Source organism: Malurus melanocephalus, unplaced genomic scaffold, assembly GCF_030028575.1.
Source record: "Malurus melanocephalus ecotype Western Australia unplaced genomic scaffold, MMel_1.1 scaffold_361, whole genome shotgun sequence".
In the NCBI taxonomy this organism is placed as follows: Eukaryota; Metazoa; Chordata; class Aves; order Passeriformes; family Maluridae; genus Malurus; species Malurus melanocephalus.
The window spans coordinates 178,119-197,081 of NW_026623593.1; the positions used below are offsets into that span (position 1 = coordinate 178,119).

General features: G+C 37.8%; 1 protein-coding gene across 2 annotated transcripts in view; it reads left to right on the forward strand.

Annotated features, from left to right (window-relative positions):
• RBMS3 (RNA binding motif single stranded interacting protein 3) overlaps positions 1–18,963 on the forward strand; it is a 660,983-nt gene that overhangs the window by 170,884 nt on the left and 471,136 nt on the right. Inside the window, exon 4 of one of the 2 annotated variants that reach the window (XM_057378472.1) lies at positions 3,505–3,678. The exons of the other annotated variant lie outside the window; for it this stretch is intronic. Coding sequence (XP_057234455.1) covers positions 3,505–3,678 — 174 coding nt within the window. The remainder of the gene's footprint in view (positions 1–3,504; positions 3,679–18,963) is intronic. 2 annotated transcript variants of the gene reach the window in all.

Here is an 18,963-nt window from a genome sequence, read left to right on the forward strand (position 1 = left end):
CTGCTCTGTCCCAGCTCCCCCACTTGCTCCATTGTCTTTCCCACAGCCTCCTCTGCGCTGTGCAGAGAAGGCTGCAGAGATGCGCAGCGTTTTGTTGATTAGAGGACACCTTGAATTCAAACCATCAGCTTTTGGGGTCCCTGATTTCACATCCTTGCTCCCCAATCACCTGAGGGGACCAGGCTGTCTGGGGTCTTTGTCACTGGTGGTGTGGACGCCTCTATTTTCTGGCAGGCCTGGATTTCTTCAAGATTTCAAAGCCAATTATCCTGTGTCTCCATGTAATGATTTTTGTTTTGTTCTACTATGTGTTTTGGATTTTGTTTTTTTTTTGTTTTGTTTTGTTTTGTTTTGTTTTGTTTTGTTTTGTTTTTTTTCCCTGGAGGTAATCCAACAGACAGAGGACAGCTTTTATGGGGTCAGCCATGGTAGTCCCCGACAAAGGCCGTTCAGAGCACAGGGCTCTTGGGGACCTCTCTGCTGTGGCTCCCGGCAACCTCAACGGGGAGCAGGGTCTCGCTTCCAGTCTCTGCATCCTGAGTGAGCTGCCCGGGCAGGACACCCAGAGTGCATCCTTGGTGCTCTGAATGCCTCCCTGTTCCTAATGCACCCCGTGTGAGGTAGGAGCTGGATGGAGGAATAGAAGGAGGGAGCAGGGACTCATCTCTGTGCCTGGGTTTAGCACTGTGGCTGAACGGTGCCTCCAGCASAGGGACAGGTCCAGGAGGGCTTTTTGTGTGGCAGCACACACAATATAACAAAGCCCAGGCAGCAGACAGAAGGCTCYCCAGCAACTGAGGCAGGCTGTTTAAAAAACAGACTCATTTTTGCTCCTGTTCTCTAAGGGAACAGGTATTGTGAATATCTGTGCAGTGCCAGTAGCTCATCTCTCCTTACTGTAGTGGAGTTCRCTGCCATTGTGAAAATAATCTGTTAACAATTATCACAGCTGACAATGCACCTTTACATCCCATCAGCCACAGGTATCTTCCACTGGTCCATACAATGAAAACCCATCAGAAATAATAGGAAGAAATGAAGTTATTATTAGGATAGAATAGCTCAATGTTCACAGAATATTCGATGGGGGATCAACTTCTCAAGAGGAGTTAATAAGCAGCCACACTTGAATATCTGATATTTATAAAGGGGAGAAATGTACATGCAGAAGTACATTATGGCTAAAAACCTACTTGATCTGGCYGAAACAAAACCTAGCCTTCATCTCTTATGTGGAAGCAAGTCTACCAGGGCCCAGAAAGAAAGATTTGTCTTTGAGGAGTGATCTGAAAGATAAGTAATACGTCAAAAGAAAGAAAACGCAGTTTCTGCTCCTTGGGGAAAGAGGGTAAAAGGGGAAAGGAAAAAAAAAAGGAAAAAAAATAACACTTTAAAACTCCTCAGTTTTTTTTTTTTTTTTTTTTTTTTTTTCTCTAGCTATAGCTATAGCCTCCTTCCTTTGATTTGTCATGATTTAAATTCATACAAAAAGATTTATTTCAAATAAGCCCCTTTAACTGTAGGGGCAGATATTTTTTTTTTCCTAAAGCCTTTTGTAAGAACAAAGTAACCACTTGTCACACACAGTGACTAATGAGAGTTTAGTGTGGGTTTTAGTGTTCATTCATACTCTTTGTGTTCAGCTAGTCGTAAGTTAAATCTTTAGAAATCACACCGCAGGAATCCTTCTCTTAGGGGTGGGGGCGGGAGGCGAATCTGTCGAGATATTGAGAGCTGGTGAGCGGAAACTGCTCTTTTCAGGCTTCCTAATCGGCGGCACAGGAAATAAACACATGCAGGAAGTCGTTTGGCCTTTTCTTGAACTTAAAGTTTATACAGCAATTGATAACTGAGGCAAACTCTGTGTACTTAAACTTTTGAAAATTAAATGAAATAAAGAGGGCATGTTCAGCCCATGCAAGCATGGCCTGTAGTTTCTGCAACCAGCTCATCGAAACACAATATTAAAAAAAAAAAAAATTGGAAAGACTACAGGATATATATTTTTACAGCTAGAATATGTCCTTGAAACMTTTTTGTATGTCTTTTCTCTGTCCTCTTTTCCTTCCACTTCTCTAATTCTCTCCCAGTGAAACTGAACCGAAGCAGTGAAATTAAACTGAAAGTCATGTTTATGAAGCTGTTTTCTGTGCTTCTACATCAGACTCTGCTCTTTCATCCTTTCCCTGACCTTCTCATTTATCTTGTAAGCACTTCAGGGTAAGGATGGTCTTGGACCATGTGAAACATCTTGTTTGATGGTGGCCTATATTGATATTTGGTTAATGCTACAYGTATGATGTATAAAAGTTGTCTTTGAAAGGAGGGTAAAAATAAATGAAGTGTCATTCTTGAGTATGGCTTTTGAAATTGATAGCATCAATTTGCTAACAGGGACATTTATAAGCATTTCTAAGGAATATTATTTGTGTTCATATTTCTCAGGCTTTCACTGTATTAGTAAGGTCACTGTAAATTTAGTGCTCTAAAAAGAATAGGTTTARTTTTATAATAATTACAATTATTTGGGGTAAATTTGCATGGGAAATTTAGAGCACCTTTGCCAATAAAARGAAAGCAAGCAAAACCCAAATGAAGAGCAGAATATGGAGTAAAAARTACATTTGCATGTCTTTGAAGACCAGCCTAAATACCTGCTAAAAATGCATTCACTCCTATGGATCTTCTACTCTTTTGAAAATTGGTTATTTTTTTGCTGCCCTAATAAACCAGCTCTAACAGCGCAGATGTTTATTAGGAATATGTTTTTTATAAAAGGAGAACTAGAAGCAGAAAGCTGCAACTAAAATAAAACGAGAAAAGGGCAGAAAGAATGTGTGTGAATTACATATCTGTAGCCCAGGTTACTTTCACATGAAATTACTGAATTGTTTTAAAAACAAAAAMAAAAAAATCAAGATTTTTGAGSCTTTTTTTCTTCATTCTAAGTAATTAAAACATGTTATGACATTTTGTMGTGTGCTTGGAAGGTTGCATATTTGAAACGTAGCTTTGTGATGGCTTGGCCTTAGCTAGCCACTAGTTGGGATTTCAGGTCTTCAAGAAATAYATCTAAACATTGGCCCAAAACTGCCATTTACTGTAAAATATCCATAGCTGATCAGATGTTCAATAAATGTCAATATAATAAAAAAAATGGAACTTTCTGCTATTAATCTTAGGATTGTGCCTTCTACATATTTTCAGAACATCCCGTTACCTTCTATCACTTATCGATTATCCATTTGATTTATATCCCAGCCTGAAGTGTAACAGTCATCWGTCTTCCTTTTGGGCATTACAGTGACATAGCTCTTTCACTGATATCTTTGACAGAATGCATTTTTTGCTTTTCCCAGCTCCTTACAGGAAAACATTCAAGTTAGTTCCAGACCACGTGGCATTATATGTATACACGATGAAAATATGTAGCTGGGAAAATATGTATATTTGTATTCTACCCTAAAAGCTATTTTTACGTTGCATTTCTTTCTTTTTTGATAGTCCAGCTCCACAGTGAGAACGTACCAAAACAGTAAATCGAGAGTGACCATGAGCCCTGGCTTTAGCTCCCAGTGGAATAGCAGCCAACCTGCTTGGAATACATACACCTTTCCAAGAGCAAGCTTGCACTACCAGTCTCATGCTAGCTACACCTACTGTGCTGGACATCCTGCTGTAAGTAATGAAAACCTTTTCTGCAGTTACCTGAATGAGCTCTGTGATTCCCTGGGAGGTGGAGGCACYCAGGGAGTGATGGTTCAGCACCCTTCTCCGGTGCTCTTTATGTCCCGCGGCAGTCAGAACAACTCATGTGTATTAACCCAAACTCTAAAAAATATTAGAATGGGTCTTAGACATAAGAAAATGTGAAATTTTTATGGCTCAGTACAAATACACGTTCTTTCTCCTTGCATGAAATTATTATTTTGAGCCTTGTTTTTGTGTCTGAGATATGGTCTGAAAAGAAGTATTGCAGATGGCCTCATTTCTGTTTCTMGTGAGCCTGTAAGATGAGTGAATTATTCTTTGTATTTCAGACATTTTAAATTGTGTGAATTAGTCAGAGAAGGAGAGCATCTCTTCTCATCATTAGATTTGTTTAGACTCACTACTTTGTTATTAATCTGATTAGTGGTGAACATGAAATCTTGTTGCTAAGCAAAGACTACTGGTTTTGTGTAATTGCATGAACTGGTGGCCAAAAAATGGGGAGGGGTGGCTCAGTGCTGTTGTGTGTTTTAATTTGACAGTCATGAAAGGATCACAACTACAGGCTGATGGTGAATTTTGTYATATTGATATAGTTGACTGGTTATAGCAGAGCCCTTTCATACTTTGGTTGAGAGAGTTAATAGGGGAAGATCTCATTAGTGTAAGCAATCTTCCTTTTTTTCCCCACTCCAGACTTTGTTGTTTTAACGTTTGGATTTGAATTTAGCTTTGGACATTTGGTTGTAGAACTTCCTAAAGGACATAGTATCTTAACTTCCTGCTGGGTATACATAATGAAGTTTTGCCATCCTATAGTGAATTCCAGTAGGAAAATGGGAAAGTGCAGAATGGAAATTGTGCCATGAAGTCTTATTGCAAGATCTTTGTGCTTTGATTTAGATTTGCTGTCTTTCCTGCYAACAGACTTCTGGCCAGAAGTTTGRGTYAGGAATTGTCTCAAACATTAATAATCTAATTGAAATAAAGGAGAGGAATATATTTGTGAAATTCTATCTCTTTCCTGAGGTGGTGAGTTCTCAAAATAAAACATCTCTATGGATTCTTCTRTTTGCTCACTTCCATTAGGGTGTCACTGAAAATGATAAAAAGTGTTGTGAAGAAGTAAAAGGCATTTGACATCAGAAGGGCACAGTTATTTTCCTTGTTTAGAATGATGGCTGAAAAAGAGTCCCTGTGCAGCTTAATTTATCTTAAACTGTGGGTATTCAAGTCATTAACTGCTCCTTAACTTTGATCATTTAGAATAAACACTACCCCCTCTGTGAGTCCAGCTTTGACTCTGCTAAGCAAAAGAGCATGTGAGAAGAATGTTGTACTTCCTGGRAGAGAGCTTAAAATTTGAATTGAAATTTCAGTCTTTTTCAGGCTACTTCCACAGTTCCTGTTTCATTTGTTTAGACTGAAGTTGAAGGTAGCTCCACTAGAATTGTAGTATGATATCTGTATGTTGTACATATACAATCTGTACAATATTTGTTTTCACTGACCATCATAATACGTAGTCTCTGGAAATGAGACATCAGTCTGGAAGCTGATTTATCTGGTTGCTGGAAAGTAGGGGGTTTATAGTGTGCAGAATCGCATAAACCTTTGTGCAGATTGTTTGATTAGTCCTGCCCACAGTGCCCCTGGGTGCAAATGTTCACAAAACTGGGTTTCAGCTCATCTGARGAGCTCTGTTGCAGTGCAACTCAGCAGATATTGGACAGATTTCTTAAACTGGTGGTAAGAAGCTGGAATAGGTTAGCTACCATTGCAGCGCCTACCACTTTTTCTGTACCTTCCCTACTTGTCTATTCTCTGAGGGCGTGTCCATAAGCAGGGCAAGGCACTCCAGCAAACTCAGCTTCTCCCTCCTGCAACATCTAATGAAGTTCAAGTTTCCAAGAAAAAAAACAATGCCTTAATGTTTGCTTGAATATGTTTCATTGTGTATGATAAAGTTAGAATTAGTMTGGATCTTGTTTCTAACTTGGATTTGTTTAATCTGGGCTCAAACCAACCTTTTTATGGCAAATGACAACAATAAAAGCTGGATACAGGGGAGCTCCTTTGTTTTTGAATCTTCCCAGTATTACATGCTCAACTGGATATCTACTTTACTTCAGAGGATTTTATTTGCCCTCATCTGACACAGGTTCACCGGAACAAGTTGTAGGTTGCAGAGCTGTATGAAGCTGTTTCTGCAAAACCTCCCACATGGAATATGTCTAAAGATCATTGCAGTTCCTTGACACTTTGGAGGCTAACAAACTTACAACTCTTTGCAAGTTCAAGGCAGACAAATGTCAGGGAGTTGGATCTGCCCTTGAAGTACTTAAAKATATTAGTCCCTGAAGACAGCGCYAAGAGAAAAGCTTTGGATTTCTCTRCTGTTTGGAGAAAAGCTGAAGGAGACAAAAAACTATTCATTTTAATTGGGCCAAATGTAACTAAAAAAAAAAAGTCAGTTCTCTAATTCTTTTTTTTTTTCATCTAAATGAAAGAAAAAATACCTTACAAAGTGCAGTGTTAAGAGACCCTTATGACTCTGGCTGGTCCTGGGAAATGTGTCAGAGACAAAGGTGGGGTTTTTTTTTTGTTTTATCAGAGAGCACACTTGGCATCTCTCTTCCACAGTGCTGCAATCATTGATTAAAAGCAGTCTTTTCATCCTAGAAAAGAAAAGAAGAGGAAGTTTGTTTAAACAGGGTAATTTTTCAGCTCTTGAGTTATCTAAGGGGAAAAACAGAATTGCATATCATCCCGGTCAACAGTGCAATGCAGTTTTTGAGCAAACAAGAAGGTGCTAATTTCTAGCTATACTGGAAAAGAGCATACACTGCAGAATCTGTGTTTACTAATATAAATGATAATGTGGTAGATGGTCCTTACATAGTAAATGATTTTTGATATTAGGGGCTCGAAATTCCCCTGGCATTCACGTTCAGTGGYTTGAGCCAGAAAAATACAGCATTTAGTGCTCAGAATAGGAGAAGACACCTAGTCATCTAACATGCTTTTCTCTTGAACTTTCTTCACGCAGGAAGATAAAAAAATAGACAAAGTAATTCTGATTATCCCTGCTGGGCAAGATAGGAACCTTTGAGTGATGGTGCCCTTTGAGCGCTTTCACATCTACCCATGCTTTTTCAAGTCTCAAAGACTCACTTCATTTCCCTTTCTCCACATTTTGCTGGAAGGATGATAAAATTTCACAGATCTTCAGAAATCTTATCCATTGAATTAACTCTGACAAATGACTACTTAGGCTGTGCTGTTATTTTAAAGAGCTACATCTGCAAAGTGGGCAAACAAATACAGATCTCATCAGCTTTAGACTGTTCCAGCTGAAATTCTAAGGGGAGGMTTTTACGCCTTTCTTGAATATTCGTGTAGCAGTCACAGATATCTGCCATGCCCACCACTATAAAAAWCAGTCCATACTCCTTACAAGGAAGGAATTTGGCAATGTGATACTCTCTGATGAAGCACACGGAGCTGTTACAGTGTGTAACCCTGCAAGATTTGAAACCTTAGTTGAATGCCCATGGGACCATGAATTTAGTTTCTCCATGTGCTTACATTTCAGTAGCGTGCATGATGTCTTTGAAATCCTTATCTAGATACGCAACCCAGCCCATGTAAGACTTCCAGCTAGAATCTATTCTGCACTCTAACAGGATTTGGTCATGCTCCACTGGATCAGTGACAGCTTTCAAAGCATGATTGGTTAAATCTGTAGAGTTATTATTTGGAGTTCTACACATAATGTTTACAAGCTGTTACATCTGAGATGTCATCTATGGATCAGACAATCAGGTTGCTAAGCAGTCCCCATTCCAACAGTCTGTCCCCCGACTTCTTTCTACAGCCTCTTTAAATGCGTGACTGCTTCTGAAATTATACGGTTAGTTGGAATGTGAAAAAAAAAAAAAAAAAAAAAAAAAAAAAAAAAAAGTGATGCAGAGCTCTATGAGACACTACAGGCATTCTTCCACTCACTTCTCCAAGCTCTAGTAGGAGCTCAGATCTTTAATCTTAGAAATCTTAAGACCCAGTAGAAGGAGCTGTAGCTCCTTTTACACATTTCCACTGASAATCCTTGGACAGAAAAGCAGAAAGGGAGCAAGGCTGACACTGTGGACAACTCTAATGGAAGGGCTTACTCACTGTCAGCATGACTATGCAGAGTCCATCGGAAAAATTTCCAGTTCCAGGTAGGTAAGCCTCATTGCTGATGACAGAACTGCTGGACTGCAGCATTGCACAGCTGTAATGCTTTATGTAAACTGACTGTTCTGATCATTACCACACAAATTGGATTAACATCTGTACTGAGCTCTCAGTGATTGACTGTTTTAACAACTTATTTTGTATATATTTATAAAATTAGTAAACCTGCCATTTTTATGTGATTAGGTAATACAGTGTTTAGGGACCACCTGGGGATGGGAGATACAATAATCAATTTGTATGTATTCACATATATAATGCCTAAATTATTAGTTTTAAGTGCATATATTTATATATATATATAACATAGATCAAGCTTTTGGCTAAAATCTTTGCAAAATGTTGTAGTAAGGTTGTTGGTGCAGGGCTGGAGTAGGTTGTCAATCTCTAGTTTTCTGATGTGATCCTGTTCTCTGAAATGCAAACCTAATTAGGGAACACATTTTTGTACGTGTAATATTCTATTCAGTGTCGGTTCTATAACACCAAAATAAGACTGACAGAAGCAATTTACTGATGCATACCAAACTCATGAGAGACCATAAATGATGTAACCATATATTATAATGCAAAGATAATGCTTTAAGAAGCATCTTGCCTTAAATCCATGAAGTGTTAAATACATAGCATGGGTGTCTTATTCAAAACAGACCTTTGTTTCTCTGGAAATATAAGTAGAACAGATCAGCACTCAAGTTTTGGGTTTTTTAATACTAGATCTTTCCAGTGAGTAATTCTGTTGCACCTCTCCTTAAAGAAAGAGACAGTGCTGAGAGTGAAATGCTTATGCAGTATAATACTGTCATCACTAATTTCCAAGATTCCTGTTTAAACAAAAGCTGTCACTTACTGATCTGACTGGAGCCTCATGCCTGATTCATTTTSTAATGTCACGAACAGTGGATTGCGGATTCGTGGAGTAGAGCTGGTCTGATTAGAGAGGAAGAAACTTCCTTTTACACATGCACATCCTTATAATCAGCAATGATGGGAAAGGAAATAAATAGTATAGTAGGCATGAATTGGAAGTGTCTCTCTAAGAACCTTTCAATTACACTTGAAGTTCTGAAGTCTTGGTTTTCTCTGTCCTTGATGTTAACCCTTTCTTACCTCCATGGGCCTTTCATGTGAGATTGTTCCCTACCATTCTCTAGTCAGTATTTCTTTGGTGCTGCTGGCCCATGTCATTATAATAGCCACAGATAAAAAAAAAAAACAACCTAGAAATGGGTCCATGAAATTATACACTGTTGAATTACCATTGAGCAAAATATCTGCAAGATGACACTTTGGTCACAGTCTTACAGTATATAAAGGATGTGTTTTAATCTTCTAAAATTAGTCATAGCCCCGTCTTCAGATGCCCATTAGTTAATCTGGGGAAAGTCAAATGTGTGCTGGAAAGAAGCAGGAAAGAAAGTTGCCAACCAGAAGTAAATGAAGTTTATCACCGGAAGATTTTTTTTTTTTTCCTGATGTGTTCATTATGACATACTGCAAGAACCAGAGAGGGTATAAAATGAAGAACCAGTCAATAAAGCAAGGATGAAAAGGATGACATCTCTATTGCTAGGTATCAGTTGTGGTACAAGAAAGAAGCTGTGTCAGTTAGGAGAAAAATAATGAAGGATTGTGGAGAAAGGAATATTTTTGATTGACCTGATGTTGTAGCTATCAGGTGCAATGAGTAGTTTAGTGATCAGCTGCAAATCCATATGCTAACTGCTGACATAAATTATTTATTCTGTTTATCCATTACCTCCGTCTACAGGAGCAGAGCCTCAAAAACATGAACTTATTAGGCTGCAAACCTAAAACACATTTTCACTGTGGCTTGGCTTCTTTGGAGAAGAGAGGGTGGAAATTTCAAACCCCCAAACAAATATGTGTCTTAATTAACTTTTCTCACCATCTGTGCTTACTTATAGCTGAGGCAAGCGGTACCAGTGACTTGTGAGATTGCTTTCAATACTGCCTCTTTAGGCCAGCTTTTCAAAGCAGCAATCACATGCAGTTAATTCCGATCAGATCAGCTTATCAGCTCAGTTCATTGTAGTGCTTTCATAATCATTCGTGTGTGACAGCCCATTAAAACTTGGCCAGGCCTTTAAAAAAAAAAAAAAATCCCAAAATCCACCAATGTGTTTTACATTCAGCCTTTGAGGTATCCAGMATATTTGTTTTGTGTATTAAGCTTTGAAATGGAACTTAAATGAAGGGTTGTAGGGAAAAGTCACCTGCAATACAGGACTGTAGCCAAAGCAGTTTGCTGTATTTTACCTCAAAAAGTAGTTTTATTCAAAAAAGTGTACATGATGCTGTAATAATTGTGTTAAATGCTGCCTGTGGCTCTGCTTGGCTCCTGCAAAGGGACAGTGCTGTGGATGCTGCCCGCYAGATCCGGGAGGGCTGATGTGGAGTGTGTGAAAGGCCACTGCCCATGGGTGGTTCAGGTGACCGAGTGAGTTTTTCCTTTCTGGAGTACTCTTGATGGATGGCAATTACAGTTTGAAGTTGAATGCCCTGCTCTGAAAGGGCAGTGCCTCTCAGAGGGGAGGCAGAGCACTGATAACACAAAACGCTTCAACTTACTCTCAACAAATATTTTTCAGAAGGTCTGGGGAAATGGAGAAGTTCCACGTAAGTGAGTTTAGAGATGTTTGGTTTCAGAGTTCTGGTTTTTGTATGTGAATGTTGTTTTAATGTTATTTTTTCCTGTATTCACTACTCATTTGCACATCACCTATATTATGTTTTGTCATTGTTTCTCTTCATCTTAACAGATTAAGAATTTTGTAGATTGACATTTGTTGATGTTATTTATTGATTTGTTTATTGTGTGTAATGTAACAGAAAAAGTCAGATTTTCTGAAAAAAAAAACAACCAGGACAAAGTATCTTTTTCTGAACAATTAATGCTAGGAAGATTGGGAAAAAATCCTCTGTATATAATTAGTGCATGTATTTTCAATAAGAAAGATTTATTTGTGGAAAATATAATTGATATTTTTGAAATGACCGAAAATACGTATACATATATATCCACAACACTTATTTATTGGTAAAATACGTACTGGTGGGGCATTTCACTCTGCCTCCAAGTGCTAGTAAAGCTGTTTTGGAGATGAGAAATTTTTGTTTATAAACAGAATCTATAGGAATTTTCTTGTCATTTCTACATTTTTTATTCTTGCCTACTGAAGTGGARGAAGACACAGAAAGAAGGTATTTTTAATAGACTTTAAAATCCAAACCAGATGCTACCTTTTTTTTTAAAAAGAAGAGAATTCGCTAAATTTAGACAGTAAAATAGGCTTGTAGGAGGCAGTAAATACAGATCTTAGTAAATGTCTGTAATTTACAGCTACATATATATATCTACCTATACATATCTCTTTATGCATTTATGTCTGTATTCATGAATGTGTCTATATATATGTATACACACGTTTCCAGTGTTTGTTTTGGTTTTCTGCTTTAATTTAGCAAATAGGAGGTGTATGGTTCTAATTTAGCTTCTCCATCTCATTTTCAGTAAGCCAGACAGGTTGTCTTTAGGATTTGTTAGTTAAGGTGATGAGTTACTTCAGGCTCCAGAGAAAATCCTGGTACTAGGGCTTGACAGTAGATGCTACAAACTGCCAACCTGTCACATGTTTTGGAGACACCTGACACTTTTTGAAAGATTGATTATTTGAAAAGGCCAGCAACTGTGTTGCTTTCATTTTAAATAATTAACACGCTCACATGACTTCCTTGTGTTGCAGCCTCCAAGGGTGCAGAGTTTTGGACTAGTCTGAGCAAATACAGCTACAAATAATTTTTCTGATGGACTCTTTCTCTTCTCTCKTAATTTTAATTGGGGTTATTGAATTGGGGTTATAAACACACCCAATTCAGGGAAGGCACAGGGTATGAAATTTTCCTTTTGCACACAGATCTACTTCCTTGCCGTGAGGATTTATTTATACCAGGGATGCTATTCAACAGCACTGTCAACAGCGACTTGTGTTTACAAAGGGAGATGGAAGAAATGCATGTCTGTGGGAAATATTGATTTGCCAAAATTGAAATGTTCTTTTGATGACATTTCAGTTTTTTACCCTTGACAAATTTCAAATGTTTACTGTAAACCTAAATGCTGACCCAGGATCATTTGTCCGTTGCTGRTTTCTGACATATGTTCCACCGATGATTTAAATACTACTCTGTTGAGAGCACATGATCTAAAAAAGATCAAAATCCTAAAGTTCCTTGCATGACCATGCTTAATTTGCTAAGTAATCTAAATTTTGATCATTCTCACCTTCATTGAAATYGTTTGCTTTTGCTTTTATTAGCTGGGTTTCCTTTAAAAGAAACACCCTGAGAGACATTGTGATCTGTGTGTCTGTCTTGGRCAAGTTTTTCATTAATTTCTCTACTGTTTGCCAGTTTTAAGATGAAGGTTACTGTGGGAGAGCTTTATGTTGGGGAGACTGAAAGCATTGTGTGGAAGGTGTTTCTACATGACTCATGACAGAGGGAGGTGGAGTTTTTGAGAGGAGAAACAGAGATCCACAAAATAACAGACTTCATTTCTGATATTCAGGGTGCAACTCATCACAGTGCTGTGTTGACTTTTTCCATGATTAAGGACTCTGTTGACCTCAGAGTTGTACCAAAATACTGTAAAAAGAAGGTCCTTATCCCAAGGCATGTGACTAGAGGGGACAGAAAATAGGAAGAGAGCCAGAGGTGCTAAAAGGAAGGATCCTATCCAAGATCAAGCAGCAGATGCAGGAAAAGAATCACAGTAAGCTTTGGTTTTCATTCATTCCAAATTGTTGCCTTACCTGTCAAACCAGGCTGTTTTCTGTATTTTTTTCAAATATATAACTAGGAAGTGTTCACTTTTGCTCTAAAACCTGTAACCATAAGGTGATGGAGGTGTTTTACTGAATCCCAAAACTTGTAGCTGAAAGCAGGTATGGGTTAATTATGTTCTTTGCTTTCCACCAGTATCTCTCTTTGATGCTGTGTCAGGTTCTCATTAGGGATGTGTAAATACAACATTTGTGCTTTTGGGAAAAAAAGGCTTTCTTTCTGCAAGGGCATCTCCCCACAAGGCATCACTCCTTTGTTTCCTTATTTGGAGGCTGTCAATATTTTAGTATAGTTTTCCRTGGCATTCACCATTAGGTATAAGATGGGCTGCCTGTATTTTGCCAAATAGACTGACTACCTTTAGGTTTCACAAGGAGCAGAGTATTTTTCCATTTMTGTAGAAATACCTATCTTCCTTGGGTATACAGTCAGTTCCATKCAAGAAGAAAGAAATTGAAAGGTCCTGAAAATATTGCAAAAGGTCTTTGCAGAGATTCTCTGCAGTATTTTCACCTTAAAAAGCACAGTTTTTTTCTCAYCTTTTTAAGCATTAGCCCTCTGGCATGGTCAGGTGCTAGGAATTTCCTGGCACAAAGGCAAGTGCTCTGTTGAGGCTCTGTCCTTCTGCTCTGGTGACCCGTCCCTGGAAGCCTGCCAGCATGGCTTGCTCTGCTGAAACCAGAGCTGCTGCAGGTCTCTGTGCCAGGTGCTTGCAGTCAGGGAGAGCAAAACTCAGCCTTTATGTTCTGCATGGTCACAAAGTCTTTACAGTTGGACTTTGTCTTAAAGGTCTTTACCAACCTAAATGATCCCACGGGTCTATGACACTGTCAAGGCTGTTAGGAAGTTCTAGATTATGGTCTGTTCCAGCATATTCACTTCTGCTCTGTGCTAGGTTCYGCTTCTGCATCTCTGTGTGGCCTTGGAAAAGCTATGTGGTTTTATTTGTTCCCCCATCTTACTTTATTCTTTGTATCATGTAAATGAGAACATTTGCCCACAAACACTTATATGTGAAGCCGATTTTTTTTTTTTTAATCTTTTTGTATTGTCAATGATTTATTTTAAAAGTAGGATCTTTTCAACTTCTGGAAAGCACCTCAATTTTTGCTTTGTTATCAGGGTAGTCTCTCTTTGAAGTCTTCATTTTCTTCAGAAGCTGCACTCCTAGAAATCCTCATATTGTATACAGCTGGGTGAAAGGTTGGATTGAGTTGTTTTCCTGCCAAACTATAAAGTGATTTTCTTTTTAAATCTTTCTTTCCATTTGGCTGCTACTTAATGTCTTTTGTCTGCTTAAAGAAGACAGGTGCAATTATTCACCTCTGAGTCCTGGGAAAGGAATAGTGATTCAGCATGGTCTCTTAGAAAGGAATGTAATTCACTGCCCCACATTCTGCACATTATGCAAGACAAACAGAACTGTGAAAGCTGTAGCATTGTAAAGAAGAGCATACGATGAACAATGCTTGGTAACAAGTCCAGCTGTTTATCTTAATATTTTGTTTGGGAATTGGAAACTAAAAGAATAAATTATATATTGAAGCTTGATAGAATTGCCTTTTCAGTATTTTAAGGACAAAACCTCTTGGCACTGCTATGTGAGGGAAACGATGTGTTAGCATTCTTCAACTAGTTCATTGGGATGTAGATTTTAAAGCAGTGATAATAGATCAATCATTACTTAGATAATTTAATATTTTTTCTTTCATTGTGATGAAAATGGGCACCAAGATTTCAAAATGCAGCTCAGAATCTCTTTGTGAAGAGTGAAAGTTCTCACCCTTTCCTTACAAAATAACCCTGCCCATCACTGAGTGTAGATACTCAGACTACATAGATGTTTCAGCTCAGAGGGAATATATTCAACAAGTTATTAATAAGTTAATGATAGAAGAGATCTTCTTACRAAACAAAATTCTACATTGGGTAAACAAACAGTTTCTAGCTGTGGTCACGTAGAACTGCAGAGCAGCTTTGTGCCATCATACTTGTTGCTTGAGAATTAGACAAAAGGAACATATTTATTTTAAAGATATTTAGTTCAAGTTTCAAAAATGTTTTCCTACCTGTGGGGCAAATAAGTCAGGTTACTGCTTATGTGTATCATAGTAAAATCTTTTCATTTCACTCCCTATTTTTATTTGCTGATAATTTTTTTATTTGCTGATAAATTTATGACGTTTGCTGATAAATTTATGACCTTTCCAGAGAAACTGATGAGGTCTTGTGTGATGCTAAAGGGATGTTGTCATGGAATTTTGAATAGAGTCCTTTTTGCCCCTTCAAAGCAAAAAAAAAAAGTAGATGCACATTCCCCAYCGTTGTTGAGATAAATAATTTCATCACCAAATCCTTTCCTCCCACTAAATGCAAGCCAATGATCTATGGAATAGGTACAGTCTCTTCAGGCAGTTACATGTTCCTGCTTCCTCACTTCCTTCTGCATGCTCAGTTACATCAGGAGCAGAGAGAAGAACTTGATGCTTTCCAGTAGAGGGTGTCTGAAGCAGAAGTTTGGTCATTTTGACTTTTCTGAAATGCAGCATGGAGTAGTTTTGTGATTCTCTGCTATGACTTTTTTTGGTCCCCCTCCACAGCCCAGTCCACAGCCCCCCTGCCCCCAACATATTTTTTTTTTTTAAACCAGAGGAGTTAATTCAAGTTAAAAGGGGCAATAGAAAGAGGACAAGTGTTCAATTTGTTGTTCTTACAATCAAGTATCGTACAATAGGCAAACTGACTATGGAAACTCTATCTYCTTATATTAAGATGTATAGTTCCCTTCAGAGAAAATAAAGGCTGCTGTGCAGATCTAAAGATATACTCAAAATCTGGGAATAAACAGCTGTGCTGCTGTTCCAGGACTGAGTGTACCACATGACAATCACTTTGTTTTTCTTGTAACGTTAGTGAACCAGAAAAGAAAAGAAAAATTCACATAACATTAATAAAAGAAAGCTAAGCATGTTAGTGCTGTGGTGATGGCTAAGTTACATGACTTCATGAATAACTGCTTTTTAAAGGGCAACCAGCACTGAAATCTTGTTAACTGACTAAAAAGAAATTAAATTATTTGAATGATTACATCCAATTTTGATATTTTATTGTAAGATGTTACATGTAAACAAACACCTTTTTCTAGTCTTGTTAACCTCATTTGGGGTGTCTCTGTTGGTGGTGGTCCCTCTGCATAGCGTAACTGGCATGGATGAAAATATTTTTCCTTGTTTAAGACCAAAAAAAGGGAGGGAAGTGTAATTTTTTTTTTCCTCTGAAAAAAGAAGGATAAACCCACACAGAAAGAAAAATGCCAATCAAATTTTGTTTTGGGGGAAACGGCTAAACTGTCTGTAAACATGTCAAATATAAAAAAAGGAGGGAAGAAACCCAAATATAATCGCTTTCAGCAAAACTGAATTGAGATTATTAGCTCTAACATTCTTAAGTACTTTTCCATATTATAATTTGTCTTAAAAATCCCAATATCCTGCCCCTTATTTGCCAAACCCCCCAAGAAAACCCAAGACCCAACAGAGACGTCATTTYCACTAAATGAATGCTTTTTAAACCAGCCTTATACATTTTTAGAAGTCATATGTCTGGAAGAATAAAGCCATCTAACTTTTCTACATCCAAAATGAAAAGACTTCCAGTGAACAAAATGGAATTGAAAAGCAGGTGTAACCAAGGCTAGTGGTCGCAAGGGGTGAGTTGTTGGTCCAAGCAGAGAACTGGAGGAGAAACTTGAGAGTCATTCTGTGCAAATTGCGTACTGTGAGGAGAAGCTTATTTCTTGCTTTATACAATTCTTAAATTTCTTGAGGAAGGGAAGGATTTTTCAATGAAGTGCTTAACTACAGGGATRTTCAATGATGGTGTTGGAATCAGCAGATCTGCAGCTGAACGTGAGACTCCTTGCCAATATATTGGGCATTTATAATGTAGATTCYAGTCTCTATTGCTGTGCAGAATGTCTCCCACAGATCTTTCACTTTTGCTTTTCACTTTATAAAAGCCCCAAAGTATACACTTGCTCTTTCTGTGTAGAGGATATGATCAGCCAAGCTCTCACATGATCAGAGATGATGAAGTCTGGATGGCCTCAACTGAGACGTTCCTGTTTGTTTTCATTGGTGATCAAAAGTAGATGGAAGGTGTTTGATACCAACCTGGACTTGTTTGTCTTTATATCTTTATTATCTGTTGTATCAATACACTGGTTCTGGTGGTTCTAAAAACAGGCAAAATGGTTCTGAGTTTTGCCCTGATCATATTGCTTTGACCACACATATGTATACTGTTTTATTCTGTCTTCATCTGGCTTGTCTTGAGATCATGAGAGAAAGAAAAATACCTTTTTCACATAAAGCAAAGTCTTTTATTTTGCTTCCCACTATTTTCTTTCCTATGTTTTGTTCTTTCACAGGTGAAAGAATTCCCTGCCTACCTCTGGGGATTTTAAGAAAATAATCTTTTAATATGGAAGTGTTTATGTTTTCATTAAGGGGTGAACGTAACATCGATTTCCTGTACCCTCACCCAAAATCTAATTGGAAACTGTGGTGACTAGAGATAAGTCTGCCCACCAGGTTTAATGCTRTTTTACTAGTTTAATTAGGCTTTGGGTTTAAGGTGTTTCGTGAGAAGAAAAGAGCTTCTCAATAGTTGGGTTAAAAAGGCAGAGAGAAATAACATCTGTAAGGGCACTTTCCCATGTATTTGAGCATGATTAAATGTAGCAGGGGGTTCTTCCTTCACTGAGTAAATTACCTTTGTCCCACGTGTATATTGATATAAACTTTAAACATTTGCCTTTGCAATATATTTCAGGCTGCTTCTCTTGCTGCTCAGGGTCAAGAGAGAAATTCATGAATGCTTACAGGAAATCTCTCTCTAAGTATAAGGAATAGGTGTACAGTTTCTCAGATAAACAGAAGACTAAAATTTTCAAGTTCTTTGTGAGTTTGCTTTTAAATAATGCACACAACAAATAAAGAAACCTTTTCACTGCATTTATATTAGTGATTCAGATACCATATAATTTCTTTAGTGTCATACATACAAAATTTCTTGAAAAGTCTGCTTCCTTGAACATGTTCTTTAAATCTGATATGGTGATTTAGAAAAAAAAAAAACAAAAAACCTGGTTTGTGTTATTTGTGACTATTTTAGAAGCCAAAAGATGTGAGTCTTCAAGGAACTCTACGTGACATTGCCGGATGCTACTCAAGTGATAGTTGCATCAAGGTGCCTCAGGGTTTTAATGAGAAGTGTGAATTTTTTTCTTTCGGTGTAGGAATATATGAGATCTGTTCATAAACTTTTCATTTTCTCTCCTAACTCTTCTATMTCTATCCATCTTAAAATATTTTTCTTCTCTGTAGCATTATGACAGATTTAAGAACCCAGCTGAAACATAAGGCATAAATAAATTAAAACATGATCTTCTTAATCCAAATGTAATTTGTTAAATTCTGTTCAAAATCCTGTCTAATAGGCTAACCTATATTTTAAAATTCTCCAGATCYTATCTCTTCTACCTAGAATTACTTAAAAAATGTCTGGAACTGCTAAATGTTGGATATTTATTAACTAGAGTATCAGTGTATTTATATTTCTATACATTTTTCTAATATTGAAACAAATGCAGATTTTCCRTGGTTTTACATAAATTTGTAATGTGCTTTTCAGTCAAGCTGAAGATATTTTCATAGATCCTGTTTTCAGAAAAAGCATGGCAAACAGTTATAAAGAAAATAAAGTGGTTCAAACCAGGGTATGTAAACTTTCAGACACTAAAATGAGACCAAAGTAACTCTATCAAAACAAATCTGGGTGCAACTGTGCCTTAGTAACTGTGCTTCCCAGACTTTACAGTGTCACAGAATGGGTCAGGTTGGGAGGGACCATAGTGTGTCACCTGCTTCAACCTCCCTGCTCAAGCAGGGCCATSCYAGAGCACCTGGCACAGGATTGTGTCCAGATGGTTCTGGAATATCYCCAGTGAGGGAGACTCCACAACTTTGGGGTTTCTCTATGGAAGCAAGAGTAAGGTTGTGCCATGTGGTGACAATTCACCCCACAGAAGTCACGGACTAGCAGGGACTTCTGGCATGCCTCTCATGCCACCACCAATCTACATTG